Genomic DNA, 16,311 nt, shown 5'->3' with positions numbered 1-16,311 from the left:
GGGGCTGGCCCCGTGGCCGAGTGGTTAAGTTCGCGTGCTCCGCTGCAGGCGGCCCAGTGTTTCGTTAGTTCGAATCCTGGGCGCGGACATGGCACTGCTCATCAGACCACGCTGAGGCAGCGTCCCACATGCCACAACTAGAAGGACCCACAACGAAGAATACACAACTATGTACCGGGGGGCTTTGGGGAGAAAAAGGAAATAATAAAAAAATCTTAAAAAAAAAAAAATAGAGAAAAACTGGCACAGATGTTAGCTCAGGGCTAATCTCAAGCAAGAAAAAGAGGAAGACTGACAAAAGATGTTAGGTTAGAGCAAATCTTCCTCACCAAAAAAAAAAAATTTTAACAGATGAGGAAAATTCCACTTATGAAAGATGGAGTAGGGGCCAGCCCAGTGGCATAGCAGTTAATTTCACGTGATCTGCTTCTGTGGCCTGGGGTTCACCAGTTCGGATCCTGGGCAGGGAGCTACACACCACTTATCAAGTCATTCTGTGGCAGGGGTCCCATATATAAAGTAGAGGAAGATGGGCACAGATGTTAGCTCAAGACCAATCTTCCTTAAAAAAAAAAAAAAGATAGGGTAGACATATTTTTCTCTATCCTTCCCACTAACAACAGCTAAAGTCCTTGGACATTTTATATAAAACCAACAAACAAAAAGCTCTGAAAGAAGGAGAGAAGAGACAGGCTGGCTAGGGATCTCGGAATGACACAGTAGTGTGTTCCCTGGGTTTTCTTTTTGCCTCAGATATTCCTGACTGGGTGCTGGAGAACACAGCAACCAGGAAAACCTACTCCCTCTAGCCAAAGGACAAAGTAAGGAGCAAGCTAGTAAGGGAGAAAACTTTAGACAATACTCCAGACAAACACTACTGAAAAAACTTCAGCCCCACACTCACTCCTGCCAGCAAAGGCCAGGCGGGCAATGTAGACCTCTACCTTGCCAGGCTATAAAGAGGTGCCCCACCCTGCCACTGGGGTGGTATCAGAGAAGGCCGAGTAAGGAGTGGGGACTTTCATCCCCGCTGAGTGGTAACTGCTTCCCCCAGCACCAGCCGGTGGTGTCAATGGAGAACTTGTGGGGAGCCTGGACTTCCACCCCCACCCAGAGGTCACAGGGAACACCTCCCAACCAGGTGTCAGTGGAGGCCACGTGGGGAACTTGGACTTCCACCTCTACCTGGCAGTAATGTGGCAGTGCCCCCTTCTTCTACTGGAGCAGTGTCCGTGGAGGCCTGCTGTAACGGAAGATTTAAATAAGATCCAGAATCTCATAATATCCAAAATGCCAGGTTTCAAATGAAAATCATTCATCATACCAAGAACCAGAAAAATCTCACCTTGAATGACAATAGTCAATAGATGCCAATGCCAATATGACATAGATGTTAGAATTCTCTGACAAGGATTTTTAAGCAGCCATCATAAAAATGCTTCGACAGCGATTATAAACCCTTCAAAGAAATGGAAAAATAGAAAGTCTCAGTAAAGAATAGAAGATATCAAGAAGAACCAAATGGAAACTTTAGAACTGAAAAATATAATAACTAAAGCAAAAAACTCAAAGTACAGGCTCAACAAAAGAATGGAGGAGACACAGGAATCAGTGAACTTGAAGACAGAACAACAGAAATTACCCAATCTGACCAAGAGAAAGAAAACAGACTGAAAAAGAAAAATGAACAGAGCTTCAGGGATCTGTAGGACTATCACACAAAAAAACCTAACAATAGTGTCATCAGAGTCGCAGAAGGGCAGAAGAAAGAGAGTGAGGCTGAAAAAAAAATGAAGAAATTACGGCTGAAAATTTCCCAAATTTGGCAAGACCTAAACTTATAAATTCAAGAAGCTGAGCAAACTCCAAATGGGATGAATCCAAAGAAATTCATGCCAAGATATAGTCAAATTTCTGAAAACTAAAGACAAAGAAAAAGCTCTTGAAAGCAGTGATGGAGAAACAAGACTACAGGGGGAAAATTGTTCAAATGTGAGATTTCCAATGGGAGAGATTTCCCATCGGAAACCATGGAGGCCAGAAAGAAGAGGCACAATATTTTCCAAGTGCTGAAAGAAAAATGTCAATCCAGAATTCTATATCCAATAAAAATATCCTCCAGGAATGAAGGGGAAATCAAGACATTCTCAAATGAAGGAAAACTAAGAGAATTTGTCACCAGCAGACCTATCTTAAAAGAATGGGTAAAGGAAGTTCTCTGAGCAGAAAGTAAATGATAAGAGAAGGAATCCTGGAACATCAAGAAGGAAGAAAAACCCAAAAGAGCAAAAATATGAGTAAACACAATAGACTTTCCTTCCTCCCTTCAGTTTTCTAAATTATGTTTGATGGCTGAAGTGAAAATTATGCCACAGTCTGATGTGGTTCTCAATGAATGTAGAGAAAATATTAAGACGATTATAAATGGGGAAGGGTAAAGGGAAGTTAAGTTTTTATACTTCACTTGAACTGGTAAAATGTTGATACCAGTAGAGAGTTGTTATGAGATAACAGGAAAAAAAAAAAAAAATATATATATATATATATATATATAGTTCTCTGCCTCCGGTTCCTGGCACAGAGCTCCTAAAACCCATATAACTTCCTCAGTGATAAGAGCACTAGAAGCATCTTTTGTTCTAATAGTTGGTCTTTGACCCCAGTTCCTGACACAGCGCTCCTAAATCCCTTTGAATTTCCTGGGTGACAGCAGTGTCTTTTGTTCTAATGAGGTGACCCTTGGTGGACTCCTGGATGGAGGCTGGTCACCAGAAAGACCAAGCCATGAGTATAAGCTTGGCATTTTTCAGCCCTGCTTCCCATTCTCCAGAGAGAGGAAAGGGGCTGGAAGTGGAGTTAATGATGGATCATGCCTACATGATGCAGGCTCCATAAAAATCTCAAATACAGGGTTTGAAGAGCTTCCAGGTTGGTAACCACATCCACGTACAGGGAGGGTGACGAACCCCAACTCCATGGGGACAGAAGCTTCTGCATTCGGGACCTTCCCATACCTCACCATATGTATCTCTTCATCTATATCTTTTATCATATCCTTTATTTTATAATAAATTGGAAATGTGTTTCCCTGAGTTTTGTGAGCTGTTCTAGCAAACAATCAAATCCAAGAGCATGACAACCTGCAATTTGTAGCCACATCGGACAGAGGTTGTGGGGAACCTACTACTTGCAATTGGCATCTGAAGTCGGAGGTAGTCTCGTGGGACTGAGCCCTTAACCTGTGGGATCTGACACTAGTAGATAGTGTGAGAATTGAGTTAAATCATAGGACACCCAGCTGGTTGTTGTGAGTGAGGTAGCAGTGTGAGACGAAAAGAGAAACACAGGAGGAAGGCTGAGTTTTTTCTAAAACACTTGTGTATATATAATGTAATACCTAGAGCAACCACTAAAACAGCTATACAGAGATACACTCATAAACACTACACAGATAAATCAAAATGGAATTCTAAACAAGGAAAGATGAAAGGTGTTTATGTCTCTTTTTAAAACCCTATTTAGTTGCAATTTCTTTTAACTTATATGGGCCTTTACTTTTTCTCCCCTATGGGTAGGTGGCCTTGAATAGGAGACCCACTCTGAGTTAACACAATAGTGCAATCATTAATGCCACATCATAAAAAAGTAAATAGAATAAAAACTACAGCATAAGACAGTATTCTTAGAACTACTACTCAATCCATAAGTATAAGCAAATACTAAAAGAAGGTTCTACAGAAGAGTTTTAAGAATCCAGCATGGGCCATAAAAATAAAAAGTTAACTGAATTCTTTGATTAGATTTTTTCTTACCATTCATATTCACAGACGTTAAGCTTCCAAGAATACCTTCAACTGTAGAAATAACTACCCATCTTATCAAAAGTAAGTCAGATTAATCCTGTGTAGCGCCATCACAGTACTCAATGCACTCAAATATATTCCCTGGTTCTTGTGGCTAGAACTCTTTGGAAAGTGCAGCAAAGACTGGGCTAGTTATTCTCCAAATCATACTTCTCTTTCCCCACTAGGCATACTGACAGAACGTTTCCCAGCCTCCTTTGAAGTTAGGTATGGCCATGTTAAGGAGTTCTGGCCCAGTGGAAAGTGGGTGGGAGACTCTGTCATAAAACCCTCCCGTGCACAATCCTCCATTCTTGCCCCTCATCTGTTGGCCAGATGGAGAGGAGCCAATGGAGAGGACCATAGGAGGCCCCAAGGAATTGTAGCCACTAGAGAGAAGGAGCCTGGGTCTCTGAATCACCACTTGGCAAAAATTATGAGTCATCTGACCAGGAGCACCCACAGGAACAGCAGACAGACAATAAATATTTATTTTGTTAAGCCACTGAAATTGTGTGTGTGTGTGTTTTTAATAGCAGTTAGCCTAACTTAACAAATGCAAGAGTACACATGATTCTCATGCTTCCTTCTTCTGCTTCTCCACAACTGAATTCACTAGGGAATTAGTTGTGAGACTCCTTCAGCGACCCTGCAAAAAGACATCAAACGTCCTTGGAGAAACCTGCCAACTGTGAGGTTCTAAGTTATTTTCATTAGCTGCCCTTCCTTGCTGACATAGTCCACTGAACTTCTGAGTCTGTGAATACTTTGGAATCCAACACTGAGAGCTAAAAGAATCACTCCTTGCTGTTTTTACAGTCATGGTGAAGAGAGCTCGTCACTTGATAGCCCAGTTGGCATCTAGGTGAATGGCAAATACATAGGTTTCCATTTCTACTGAGGAATCAAACTGCGTAACAGTTAAGATGACGCTGTGATCTGACAGAGCAAAGCAGTTATAGAGATTGTGGAACTATATGACCACACTATGTAGCCCAAATTATTCAAAAAAAGTAAGTACATTTAGGTGTCTTTTGTTCTTTCTACGACTCTACAGTTGTGAAACTTCTGAGCCTGCACAGGTTCTTAAACTTTTTTGTGCCACAGACCCTCTGTAAGTCTGGTAAACCTAATGGACTCCTTATCACAATAATGATTTAAAAGGAATAAAACACATAGGACTCCAAAGAAAACTGAATTAAAATATTATCAAAGTATTTTCTAAACATGTTATTAAACGTCTATATTGACACATAAAATAACAAGACCCTAGTAGTGGGTCTAATAATTACTGGAATTTTGAAGTAATGATGAGTGGAAATAACATTTTGATATCACTAACAATTATTATGAAATGAAAATATCTGTGGTTTCTACTGGTGACAAAAATCACAAGTATTACTAATACTAATTGGTTTGTTACTACATTCACAATTAAAAGAAATTAAATTTCAGTTAGAAGTTAATGAAACAAAAGATGAAATTTTGATCTTATCCATGGAGCCCAGGTTAAGAACTCCAGGACTAGAGGTTTCCCCAAAACATTGACAGTGTTTATCTCTGGTGGAAATATGGGTGGTTTAAATTTTCCCCTTCCTGTATTTTTCAAATTTTTCACAATAAGCAAACATCACTTTTATAATTATAAAAACCATCACATGATATTTACAAAAATGAGAAGGGTGTATTGCTTGGTACGTTTCAAGGTACAGAAATAAAATTGGGAAAACAAAGCAATACTTGAAGAAAATCCTTTAGAAAAAAAGGGGGAAACAAAATTCTGGATGAAGATGGAGAAACAAAACCTGACTTCCATCAGAGAGACTTAAAACTGGTAAGACCGTTATGCCATTTACCTTCATACACAAAGGGATCAATTCTTTAATACATGATGTTGCCTCAGGGCTGAAGCACCATAACTCTTTTAAGAAGCCACACAAACACTCTCAGGCCACATCCGAAGTCAAAAAAGGGAACCCACAGGCCGCTATTACTCATTTTACTAATTTTATTATCCATACCGTTTGCATCTTCCCCTTTTGCTAACCTCCCAGCCAGGATTTGTCTGCTTACTCAGTGCTCCACGTGTGGTCTGGGAGAGAGAACGCCCAGGCAGTGGAATCCAAACTCCTCACCGGGCTCCTACAAGACTCTCCTGGATCTGACCCCTACCTGCTCCCCTACTTCCAGCTGCGTTCCCCTTGCGTCAGCCTCTCTGACCTTTCGATTCCTCCAATCAGCCAACCTTGCTCGAGCCTTGGGGGCTTTACCTTTCCTGGTCCTCCTTCCTAGCAGATCCCTCCTTCGGAGCTCCCCATGACCAGTCTGGATCCTCATCCTTGTACTCCTGTGTCTTTCCTCAGAGAGACTTTCCTGACTGCCCTAATTGCAAGTCCCCAAGCCACCCCGCCCGTCACGTTACTGCTAACAGCACTCTCTGAAATTATTTCCATATTGTTTCTCTTACTAGGAAACTACTCGAAGGCAGGAACCTTGTCAATATTGTTCACCGCTGTATCCTCAGCACCTAAAAACTACCTGTCGCAGCAATGAATAAGTGGAATGAATGAATACCTGTGGACTGTCTTCTTGGGGAGCACTCTGGCTTAGAAATAGATAACAGTTTGTCAAGCAAAAGCACGTTAACAGCATTTTTTATCTGACTGCTGAATTGTTGGCCTCCTACTAATCTCTGGAGTAGAGAATCACAGGATCCCCGGCGAGCCCAGGCGCGAAAACCTGAACCCGCAAGACCATTCCACAGCTGTCGGCGTGCAACTGCGGCTGCGCGGAACGCCGGGAGGGGCGTGGCCAACCCTGTTCTCCGGAAGTGGGTCCAGAGCCGGCGAGAGGATGCGGCGGGCGGGCTAGAGCGGCGCCGGCCGGGCGGGTGGGGCGACCGGATCATGGAGGTCGAGCAGAGCTTCTCGGATATCTGCGGCGGTCGCCTGGCTCTGCAGCGCCGCTACTACTCCCCATCCTGCCGGGAGTTCTGCGTCAGCTGCCCTCGGCTTTCGTTGCGCTCGCTCACCGCTGTCACCTGCACCGTGTGGCTAGCGGCCTACGGACTCTTCACCCTGTGCGAGGTAAAGGCTGGTCGGCCCCTCCCCGAGTTCGGAGTTGGGGGCTTGGGTTTGGAAGGGCCTTTGGGGTCTTAGGGTCGAGCCCGGACCTCTAGCCGAACCCTCCTAACGTCGTAGGGCCGGAGGGCGAGAAGTCGCTGGTTCTGGGGACGCCATTTCGCTGCCGGACAGTTCTTTTCATTACGTTTACTGAAGTTTGTGCTCGTGTACTTTACCCCTGTCTGGGGTCGCTGCCATGCTCTGTGGTTCCACCCCGCATACCTGTTGTCTGTGCGCGACAGCCTAAAACTTTAACTTACACGTGCTCTGAGTCCATGCTCATAGTAATTCAGTTTCAAGAGTTCAGAGAACTAAGTGGCTCGTCCTCATCCATCACTTCCACTCCTCAGAGGAATCACTGCTAGCAATGTCTTATATAGTCTTCTAGAAACTGTCTTTGCCTCCACAATGTGTGTGCGTGTGTATATACACACACACGAGTTATTGAAGAGCTTGATAGCAGCTTTTTTGGTTCTTCCTAATCTCTGTTTTTCAAGGCAATTTACCCCTCCCTTCCCAACTTCAAGTTCTTTCCAAAGAATTATGAAATTTCAGAGATGAGTGGTTCCTATGCTCAGTTTCCAGACTCAATCCTATTTTCGGAGCCTCAGTTTTTCACATATCTCTAAAGTGGAATTAATATCTGCCATGCCAGCTTCACAGTATAGTGAGGGTCACAAGGGGTAGCTTTGTGATAGACCTCAAATAAAAAGAACGATCCTAATTGCCCTTTTCAGGATGAGTTTAGTTTCATATATGGTGCCTTGAATTGAATATATTATTCTAGGAGTGATCTGACCAGAACTAAGTGCAGCAGGGCTATTTATTTCTATAATTTGGATATTGTTGCCATTAGTACATCCCTTAGCTTTTTTCCATCAGAGCCTATTTGAGAGCATGGTAATTTAGCATAGATATATGCAGAATTAAGACTGCCGTAATTTGTACCAAATTGTATTGAAAAGTTTGTTCGTAAGTCAGTTGAAATGGCTCAGTTGCCAGGATAGTCCTTCCCCCTCAAAATAAAAAAGATTTAATTTATAATATAGTTGAATTTTAAGACTAGCCTGCGTTCTGACCATGTGCTTATGTGAGGAGGAGGGAACAGATATTTTATTAAATGCCCACTAATTGCCAGCTGCTTTACTGAATGCCTCCTTTCAACTTTAGAAGAAAAGGAAAGCCCAGAAAGAGTAAACTTATCCGAAATCACAAAGCTAGTAAATGGCGTATCTGGGCTTCAAACCCAGGCCTGTCGGACTCTGAAACCCTTTCTTTTCCACTATATTATGATGTCTCCTCTTTGGGGAGGGCTTGCTTAGGCAACCTTTTTAATTAGGAGAAGTTTGTTTTCATGCCAGTCCCTTTTGTACTCATCTCTCTCATCCTAGTATATCCCACTTACCCCCATCAAGCGCCTAGGACTCAGTAACCTCATCTTCCTTTAAACTCCACTGTGACACCTAAGGGCTCTGTGTACCAAAATTTCTTATGTTTCCCCCCCATTCAAAACTATTCGTCAGAGTAATGAATCTCAGCTAGGAGTGAGAAGAAATCTCATGAGGAGTTCGTTAAAACGTGGCTTAACTTCAACCCAAATGAATATTGAATTGTTAGAATTTCAGACAGACGAAGGAAGTATAAAAAATGCAAGTAGTAATGAAGTTTTGGGCAGGGATTACCTTATTGAAAAGCTGATATGGATCAGATTCTCTAGGCATTTACTGTTCTTTATCCCTTCTTTCCTTCCAGTTTTTGAATTCACAGTTCTGTTAAAATTCCAAGTTTTTACCTTATTTATTCCAACATGGAATGTTCTTCCCCCTTTTCTCAACTAAGTATATCTGTCAATAGCCGCCACCTCCTCTGCACCAATTAAATTCTGCTTCCTTGGAAGTCTTCATGGGATATTCCTGTGTGCTTTAATCTTTCTCTTTCTGGCTCTCTCTTTTAACCCTTTCTTAGGCACTTATTGTCAGTATCATGGTATTCTCCCAAAATATTTTATATGTATTAGTCTTGCCTCTAATAAATCTTTAAGGGCCAGAACTGAATTTTATTTCTCTCTATCCTTCCATAATGCTTATTCAGTTCAGACTATGTACAAGATACTGTACTAGATACTGGGCATTTAAGTAACTCAAAGTAGATATTTCTGGATCATCAGAGACCCAGCACATAGATTTCTCCATCCTCCATTCATTGATCAACAAATAATTATCTAGCACAGAAGTCAGCAAACTTTTCCTTTAAAGGCCAAATAGTAGATATTTTAGACTTTACAGGTCTCTGTCTCATATTCTTTTGTTTCTTTTTCTTTCTTTTTTTTAAACAACACTTTAAAAATTGTAAAAACCATTCTTAGCTCAAGGTGGACCAGACAAAAACAGATCTCAGGCCCAAATAGTTTGCAGACCCCTGATCTAATACTTACTATGTGCTAGGTAGAAGAAAGTTGAAAGGTACTGTCAAAGAAGACCAGAGCCGGTCAGTAGTTAAGGCAGTAAAAACAGATTTTATTCAGAAACCAATGCAGTAGGAGAAGAGAGACCTCAGTATAGAATTGGGCTCAATTCTGAATATAGCACGGACAAGTGGGAATTTATAGCCAAGGAGCAGGAGGGGGTGGGTGGGGGTAAAGAGAGATTTTGGCTAAACTGACCTGACAGGATTCTTGCTGAAGGCAGGCCAGGGTGATCAGATAGCAAGAGTGGGGGTTCTCTCTAAACTGACTTAGCAAGATTCTTGCTACAACTTGTTGGGCAGTGCAGGCCCAACAAGGATGGAAGCCAAGGCCGAAGGTTTAGAAGAGCTTGACTAGAGTTAGGTCAAAGAGGGCATCTTATCAGTAATAAAGAATAGTAAGACACTTCCTTCCCTCAAGGAATGACACTCGTAAATTACTGAATCTCTTGATTCTAGGTCATCAAGGATTTTTTTTTCTGTGCCATCCTTCTAAATAATAGCTTTTTGGAAAAAAAGAAAACAATGCCACATGAAAGAAACATACATCAATAAAAAACACATTTCAACTTCAGAAATGTTAAAAGGTTGTAAATGTGTCTTAGAATCAAAGGAATAAATACCATTTTTTGAGCCCTTAATACATTAGTTAGTCATTTCAGTTAGTCAGTCAGCCTGCCTTAACACATGATTTAGTCACAACCCAAAATAATGAAAAGAGCCCTATATGATAAGATCTTTATTATTTAACAAAACAAGAATTCAGGAAGTAGGAGGACTCTAGAAGTGACTCAGTTGCTTTTGGTTCTTTTCATCTTACTGCTTCCACCCTTGGTGTACTCTACTTGTCCTCAGCCTAGCTTTCCATATGGTCCGGCAGAGACTGTAGTAGTTACAGGCATTAAAACCTTTGTATGAAGGGGCCTTCTCTTCCAAAGATCTCTTTTTAAGATGGACTTATTTTTCCAGAAGACCTCCCCTCACATCTCATTGCCCGGAGTTGTCTGTGTCCATTTCTAAACCAATCATTGGCAGAAGGAGTAGGAACCAATCATGATTCACTCCAAGTTCAATTAGGAAGGAGGAGTGGCTGTTGAGTATTGTCTCCTACACTGTGCTAAGCATTTTATTGTTCAGTCTATGATTTTGCACTATATAGTCTACTAATGGAGTGTGAGAAGAAAAGATCTGAGTCCTTAAGTTGCAATTTTGGAAGAGAAACCTCAAGAGTGGTGTAATGGTGGATGTTTTCCTGATGGAGGTCCTCCTCCCCACACTTATCCATTATTTGTGTGGGTGTATTTTATCACATGCTTTCATAGCACTTCAGAGCCCAAATAAAAGTTATTTCCTCTTCCTCCATGGATGTTCCTCCCATCTGTTCAACTCAAAGCAGAACAATGGGTTTTTTTCTGCATTGCCTGGAGTTGATGTATTAAACAGCAGAGATATATGTGGAGGACCATTTGGTAATCTTACCGCCTTTGTCTGGCTCTCTCTTTAGAACAGCATGATCCTCTCTGCTGCCATCTTCATCACCCTCTTAGGCCTGCTTGGTTACCTCCATTTTGTGAAGATTGATCAGGAGACTCTCTTAATCATTGATTCCCTTGGCATCCAGATGACTTCATCTTATGCCTCAGGCAAAGAAAGTACCACCTTCATTGAGATGGGCAAGGTGAAGGATCTTGTCATTAATGAGGCTATTTACATGGTAAGTATTTAAGTGGTAAGTATTACAGGCCTCTCTGGAGGAGGCAGCCTATGGGGTATGCCTGGATCTGAACTGAGTCTTAATACCTAAAGTATTTGATGTCACAGAATTAAACTTGAGGACTCTCTGTTCTAGTACTTGCAGTGTTTCCCTTTTAGCTGGCATATCTATAAACGATAAAAGTGAAACTTATATTGAAAAGAAACGTCCCTTTATTTTTAAAGAGATGCAGTGGGTTTTCATGGATAGGGAGTCAGCATTTCAACTTGTTTCTAACCCAGCTTCAAAATCATCTCTGGTTGTTGTTTTGTCTCTTTTCATTTAAAGAATGAGACTATACTTCTCCCTCACTTCAAAAGCTATCAAGTGTTCTACTACTTAGAGATAACCATTTATGAAAAAATTTTGAGCCATCCCTTGAAGAAAAAGAAAACAAAATGAGTTTCACTTAGATCTCGGCTATCTGGTTTATTTTCTTACAGCAGAAGGTCATTTACTACCTCTGCATTTTATTGAAGGATCCAGTGGAACCACATGGGATATCTCAAGTAGTACCTGTCTTCCAGGTGAGCACAGAACACTGAAGTTTCTTCTCCAAAGAAGTCCTCCACCTTTCCCCTAGTCTGCATATCCATTGCTACTTATGTTCAGTAGGAATGTGAAACTTTTGTTGTGAAGAGTAAAGTATTTGAGGATACTTGACAGCTATTTTTAGTGAGAATTAGGATTTTAGTTATTTCAGAAGTTCCTTTCTGAGGCAAATATAGGCTTCCAGAAATATTACAAATTTATACATATTTTAGAGAAAGAATAAATATATAGCAACTTCTGCCTATAAATTACCATTCATCTACTTTGACTCTGTCAGTCTACCATTATATGATTTTACATAGATGGTATCGATCTATACATACTGTTATACACTATTTTGTATCTTGCTTTTTAAATCTAATATGCATATTTTCATGCATCTACAAAGGCCATTATACTTATTATTTTAAATAATTATATCATGTCGAGTATCAGTTTATTTAGCCACTCTATTGCTGGTTTTTGAAATCATGCCCAGGTTATTTTTTGCTTTGCTCTTATGAAACAACACTTATACAAACATGATTATAATAAATTACTTTATAGGTATATAAAGTATTTATGTATGCAGTTAACTCTGCCTCACTGCCCTTCTCTTTTCACAAAGGATTTAAGGCAGCTAAGCTAAAATTCTTTTGCATTATAGTTCAATTATTTTATTAAAGCTTATGAATAGTTTCATAGAGTTTTACAGTGTTTTAGATTTGGCTCCAGAGATTGGACAACGTTACCATACTTTGGGGAATTTGTACTTGTTTTTCTACAGTCCTGGTTAACAGTGGGTTTAGCTATTTTTTAGTTTAGTATGTAGGTAAGGGAATTTAAAGTTATTAAATTTGTATCTCTTTAAATGACAGAGACTTTTCTTATTTCCTTTTAAGTATTACCTAGCAGTATTTCCACTTGTTTTAAACTATTCATCTCCTCTATTAATCAAGTAGAATCTAAATATTGATTATGCATTTGTAACTATTTATATATTTTAGGTAGTAAACTTTTATTAAATATGCTTTCCACATATATTTTTCCCATTCTGTGGCTTTTCTTTTTTTTTTTCTTTCCCTGCTTTTTTCTCCCCAAATCCCCCCAGTACATAGTTGTATATTTTAGTTGTGGGTCCTTCTAGTTGTGGCATGTGGGACGCCGCCTCAACGTGGCCTAATGAGCAGTGCCATGTCCACGCCCAGGAGCCGAATCGTGGGCTGCTGAAGCAGAGTGCGTGAACTTAACCACTTGGCCACGGGGCCGGCCCCTCTGTAGCTTTTCCTACATATTAAACTGCCCTTATTGTCTCTGAGGACTGTTTCACAGCTTGTGACGTTTCCTGAGAGGGTCTGTCCTTATTATTCCTCTTGCTTGCTCTTAGGTGGAGGTCATGAAGTTTAGACAGATTAAAAACTGTCTTTTGAGCTTCACACAGTTGACAGGCTGGGCTGTGGGCTCAGTCTGGGACTCCTCCCAGAAAGATGCTGTGAGGCCTGAACTTCTGCCTCTCTGACTCACACTCATGCCAGTTAGACCCCTGGATGTGGGTGAGAGATTGAGGTTGCACATGGAGGCAGCACCACTAGGCACTCTATTACATTCATCCCGACTCTGCATTTCTCCCCTTTGGAATTCAGAGTGCCAAGCCCCGGCTGGACTGCTTGATTGAAGTCTACAGGAGCTGCCAGGAGATCCTGGCACACCAGAAAGCCACCTCAGCAAGCCCGTGAGTCCCAGCATTCAGAAGGCCAGTATTGTCTTCCATGGGAGATGACTCCTAAGCCATAGTGGCTGGTTTATTTTCTGTATTCTAAGCCATCAGGTGGACACAGTCCTAGGAACCAGTGTGGATGCAGTGGATCTCAGAACCATAGAGAAGGTGACTGGAAACCTAATTCACTGTGTGATGTTGAGCCAAGTATTTATTTGTATTTTAGCGTTCCCCTTATAAGGTTTTGCCTACCTTACCAACTGAGGAGAGACCTTATGAAAGGATATGTCAAAAGTAATGTTCACAAAGCACTTTGTAAAATTCCTAAGCACGTTGAGGTTTACTTTCTGTTTAAATTTGTGGAACAAGACAATGGGAAAGTGATATCAGATCTCTCTTGAGAAAGATAATTTCCAACTGCCTAGTACCTCTGTATAGAAGTTAAGAAAAAAAGTTCTTCGGGTACTGGTTAGCAGGAAAAAGTATCCTATAAGAGACTAGTCTCTGTCCGCCCAGCTCCTGTTTTCTGTACAGGGTTAATTTATGACAACTTTCTTAATAAACAGATCTCCTTCCAAAACATACACGATAATTGCCTGATTCACAGACAGCTGCTTTTTATTGACAAACATGAAGGTAGCATTTCAGTCATGGGTGTCAAGCACATTAATACCCTTCCGTTACGCTGCATTGTCTATGGTTTCAAAAACTTCTTTTGCCAAGAGGGATGAGACAAAAGGCCAGACAGAAATTCAACTTTGGTTTCCAGACACGTTAAAGAAGGATACACACACAAACTACAGAAGGCTTTGTTTATAAGGCAGTTTCTTCTGTATAAAATTAATAAACTTTTAAGGGAGGATTCCTGAAGGGTTGGGAAGGAGATAGGGTGAGGGAAATAGCTTAACCCCCAAATTCAGTATGAACACAGCTCCATCCTCACTTTTTTGTGGGGATCATATATTTTTTTAAAACTCCCAGGTAGATAACATCCTCATTGACCATAGGGACATTCAGGATATTACAAAACCAGAGCTGTAATTTCTGCCTTTTACACCAGCCCCAGGGGGGTTATTGAGGAACCTGTGGGACATGTGACATGTGACTTGTTCGAGGTAGAAATGTCTCAGCTAGATCCCAAATCCTGGGTGGAGGGCAGGAACAGAAATGGGAGATAGCTGTAAAACTGCCAGCCTTGCAAAGTCAAGTTCATTTAAAAGAGGCAGACACTCTGTTGTGCTTTTTTTCATCATGCTTGTCAGTTTAAAGAGTGAGCGGGGACACTTACAGCAGCTGAGGTGTTCAGATAAACTAGTTCCAGCCTTGCAGTTTTTGCAGTGTGCAACACACACACACACACTTTGTTGGGGTTAAAGGCTTGGTTCTTGTATGCTAAACTCATACAGTTTTCAGCACTGTATTGACAAATGGTAAGACTGCCTTAGGGCTATGAAATAAAACAGTTTCTCCAATCTTGGAAAATCAGAGTATGAATGAACTCTTTCGTCTTTTTTTTTCCTGTTAGGGGAGGGCAGAGACAAAGATCACCTCCTCTGACTCAACAGAAGGTCTCAGTTGAGGATGAGGGGATGCTGGTATCATCAGGAAGACAAAAGGTGAAGGAAACTTTCTGTTTCTTTTACCTGATGCTCTTAGGCTAGGACAGATACCACATATGTGCCCTCTGCCCTCGAACTAATTCCAGCGGAAGCTCGCCAGAAGTCTTGAAGAGCCCAGGTGCCTGGAGGGGTCTTCTGTTTCTGACTCATTTTTGGTGGCATCACAGAGCAGCAAAAAGCAGAGCACATTTGCTTGGTCTTTCAAAGAGTGGGGGAAAAGTGATGACCACCTCGTCCTACAGTAGTGAGCACAGCCTTCACTGAGCCCTGTCCAGTCATTAAATGAGACAGGGAGAGGTCAGGATGGACCTACCCCTTGCCCTTGCTTGTACTCAGTTGGGCTGACAGTCCAGTGTGAGGGAGATCAGCGTCAGTCTCAGCAGGGACAGCGTCTTGTCCTGCAGTGATAGGAGCTGCTGCCCCAGAAGGGGCACTACAAAACTACAAGTGCCTATTCGTTTGCAGTAGGGGAAGGGAAAGGAAGCCCAGTTTTAGTGAGTTCTAGGCCTTTGTCAGAGTTCAGGTGAACGGGAAATTTTAGTCCTATGCTGTTCAGGGATGTTGGGAAAACTTCAAGTATAAATCCCCACATAAGGACCATATACGATATAAAAAGCACTGGCCTCCCTGAGAGTATCAGTGCAGAAAGCCCTGACTCACAGCATTGAGGCCCTCAGGAACCTGTTTGTTCCTGGAATTAGAGAGCATCCAGAGCTCAGTATTCTTGGGAAAAAAAGTGTTTTTTTTTTTACTGGGTCTGGATTTTTAAAAGTTGGGCCCTGAAACAGACTATAAGGCACCTAGAGAGTAAAGGCTTCAGGGACACTAAAAGACACATTTCACAGAATGAACCGGGGCTGGGGTGGGGGTCGGGGGTTGGAGGGAGGGCTCTTAGACTCATCACAGTAGTATCTTTCCCCAGGATGCACATCTCTAATCCTAGAGGCACCAGGTGGGGGGGGGGGGGGGGAAGGGGCAGGAGGAATATTCACAGCAATGTTGGCCCCTTGGCAGCTCGTGGAACAGAAGGAAAGAACTGTCGTCCATCCAGTTCCCACGGCTGGCGGGCAGCAGGCGGGCTGGTGGGTGGGTTCACAGTTGCAGAGCAGTGGTTCATGTAGCTGGCCATGATGAAGGTTGCCTCTGCAATCTAAGGAGACAACAGAGAAACCAAGGAATTGAACTAGCCTTGGCTTGAATTGTCACTTTCTCACTAGCTGTTATGTTGGGTACATAACCTCCCTCGGGTTCAGTTTCTTTATCT

The 16,311-nt window shown here is 41.8% G+C and overlaps 2 protein-coding genes and 1 long non-coding RNA gene across 6 annotated transcripts in view; 1 reads left to right on the top strand and 2 right to left on the bottom strand.

The window, feature by feature from the left end:
• LOC124230928 (uncharacterized) overlaps positions 1 to 5,955 on the bottom strand; it is a 13,945-nt gene extending 7,990 nt beyond the window's left edge. Inside the window, exons 1-2 of the long non-coding RNA XR_006886315.1 lie at positions 5,916 to 5,955; positions 1,346 to 1,459 (exon numbers count right to left, since the gene is read on the bottom strand). This is a non-coding gene — a long non-coding RNA (uncharacterized LOC124230928). The remainder of the gene's footprint in view (positions 1 to 1,345; positions 1,460 to 5,915) is intronic.
• A 718-nt stretch (positions 5,956 to 6,673) lies between these two features.
• LOC124230927 (phosphatidylinositol N-acetylglucosaminyltransferase subunit H) lies at positions 6,674 to 14,012 on the top strand. Of its 4 annotated transcripts, none has more exons than XM_046647478.1 (4): positions 6,674 to 6,928; positions 10,932 to 11,141; positions 11,594 to 11,707; positions 13,355 to 14,012. In XM_046647478.1, exons 1-4 carry the CDS (start codon positions 6,749 to 6,751, stop codon positions 13,445 to 13,447), a joined length of 597 nt encoding a protein of 198 aa, XP_046503434.1. In that variant the 5' UTR covers positions 6,674 to 6,748; the 3' UTR covers positions 13,448 to 14,012. The 4 variants fall into 4 exon arrangements, with proteins under 4 accessions (XP_046503434.1, XP_046503436.1, XP_046503437.1 ...); XM_046647480.1 differs by having other exon boundaries at positions 6,675 to 6,928; positions 11,660 to 11,707; XM_046647479.1 differs by having other exon boundaries at positions 6,676 to 6,928; positions 11,624 to 11,707.
• A 16-nt stretch (positions 14,013 to 14,028) lies between these two features.
• The window catches only part of LOC124231085 (pleckstrin homology domain-containing family H member 1-like), a 49,960-nt gene continuing 47,677 nt past the window's right edge, over positions 14,029 to 16,311 (bottom strand). Inside the window, exon 29 of the mRNA XM_046647738.1 lies at positions 14,029 to 16,197. Within this exon, the coding sequence (XP_046503694.1) occupies positions 16,036 to 16,197 (162 nt within the window). The 3' untranslated portion in view covers positions 14,029 to 16,035. The remainder of the gene's footprint in view (positions 16,198 to 16,311) is intronic.

The sequence above is a fragment of the Equus quagga genome, chromosome 20, assembly GCF_021613505.1.
Source record: "Equus quagga isolate Etosha38 chromosome 20, UCLA_HA_Equagga_1.0, whole genome shotgun sequence".
In the NCBI taxonomy this organism is placed as follows: domain Eukaryota; kingdom Metazoa; phylum Chordata; class Mammalia; order Perissodactyla; family Equidae; genus Equus; species Equus quagga.
This window is presented reverse-complemented; position numbering and strand designations above follow the sequence as displayed.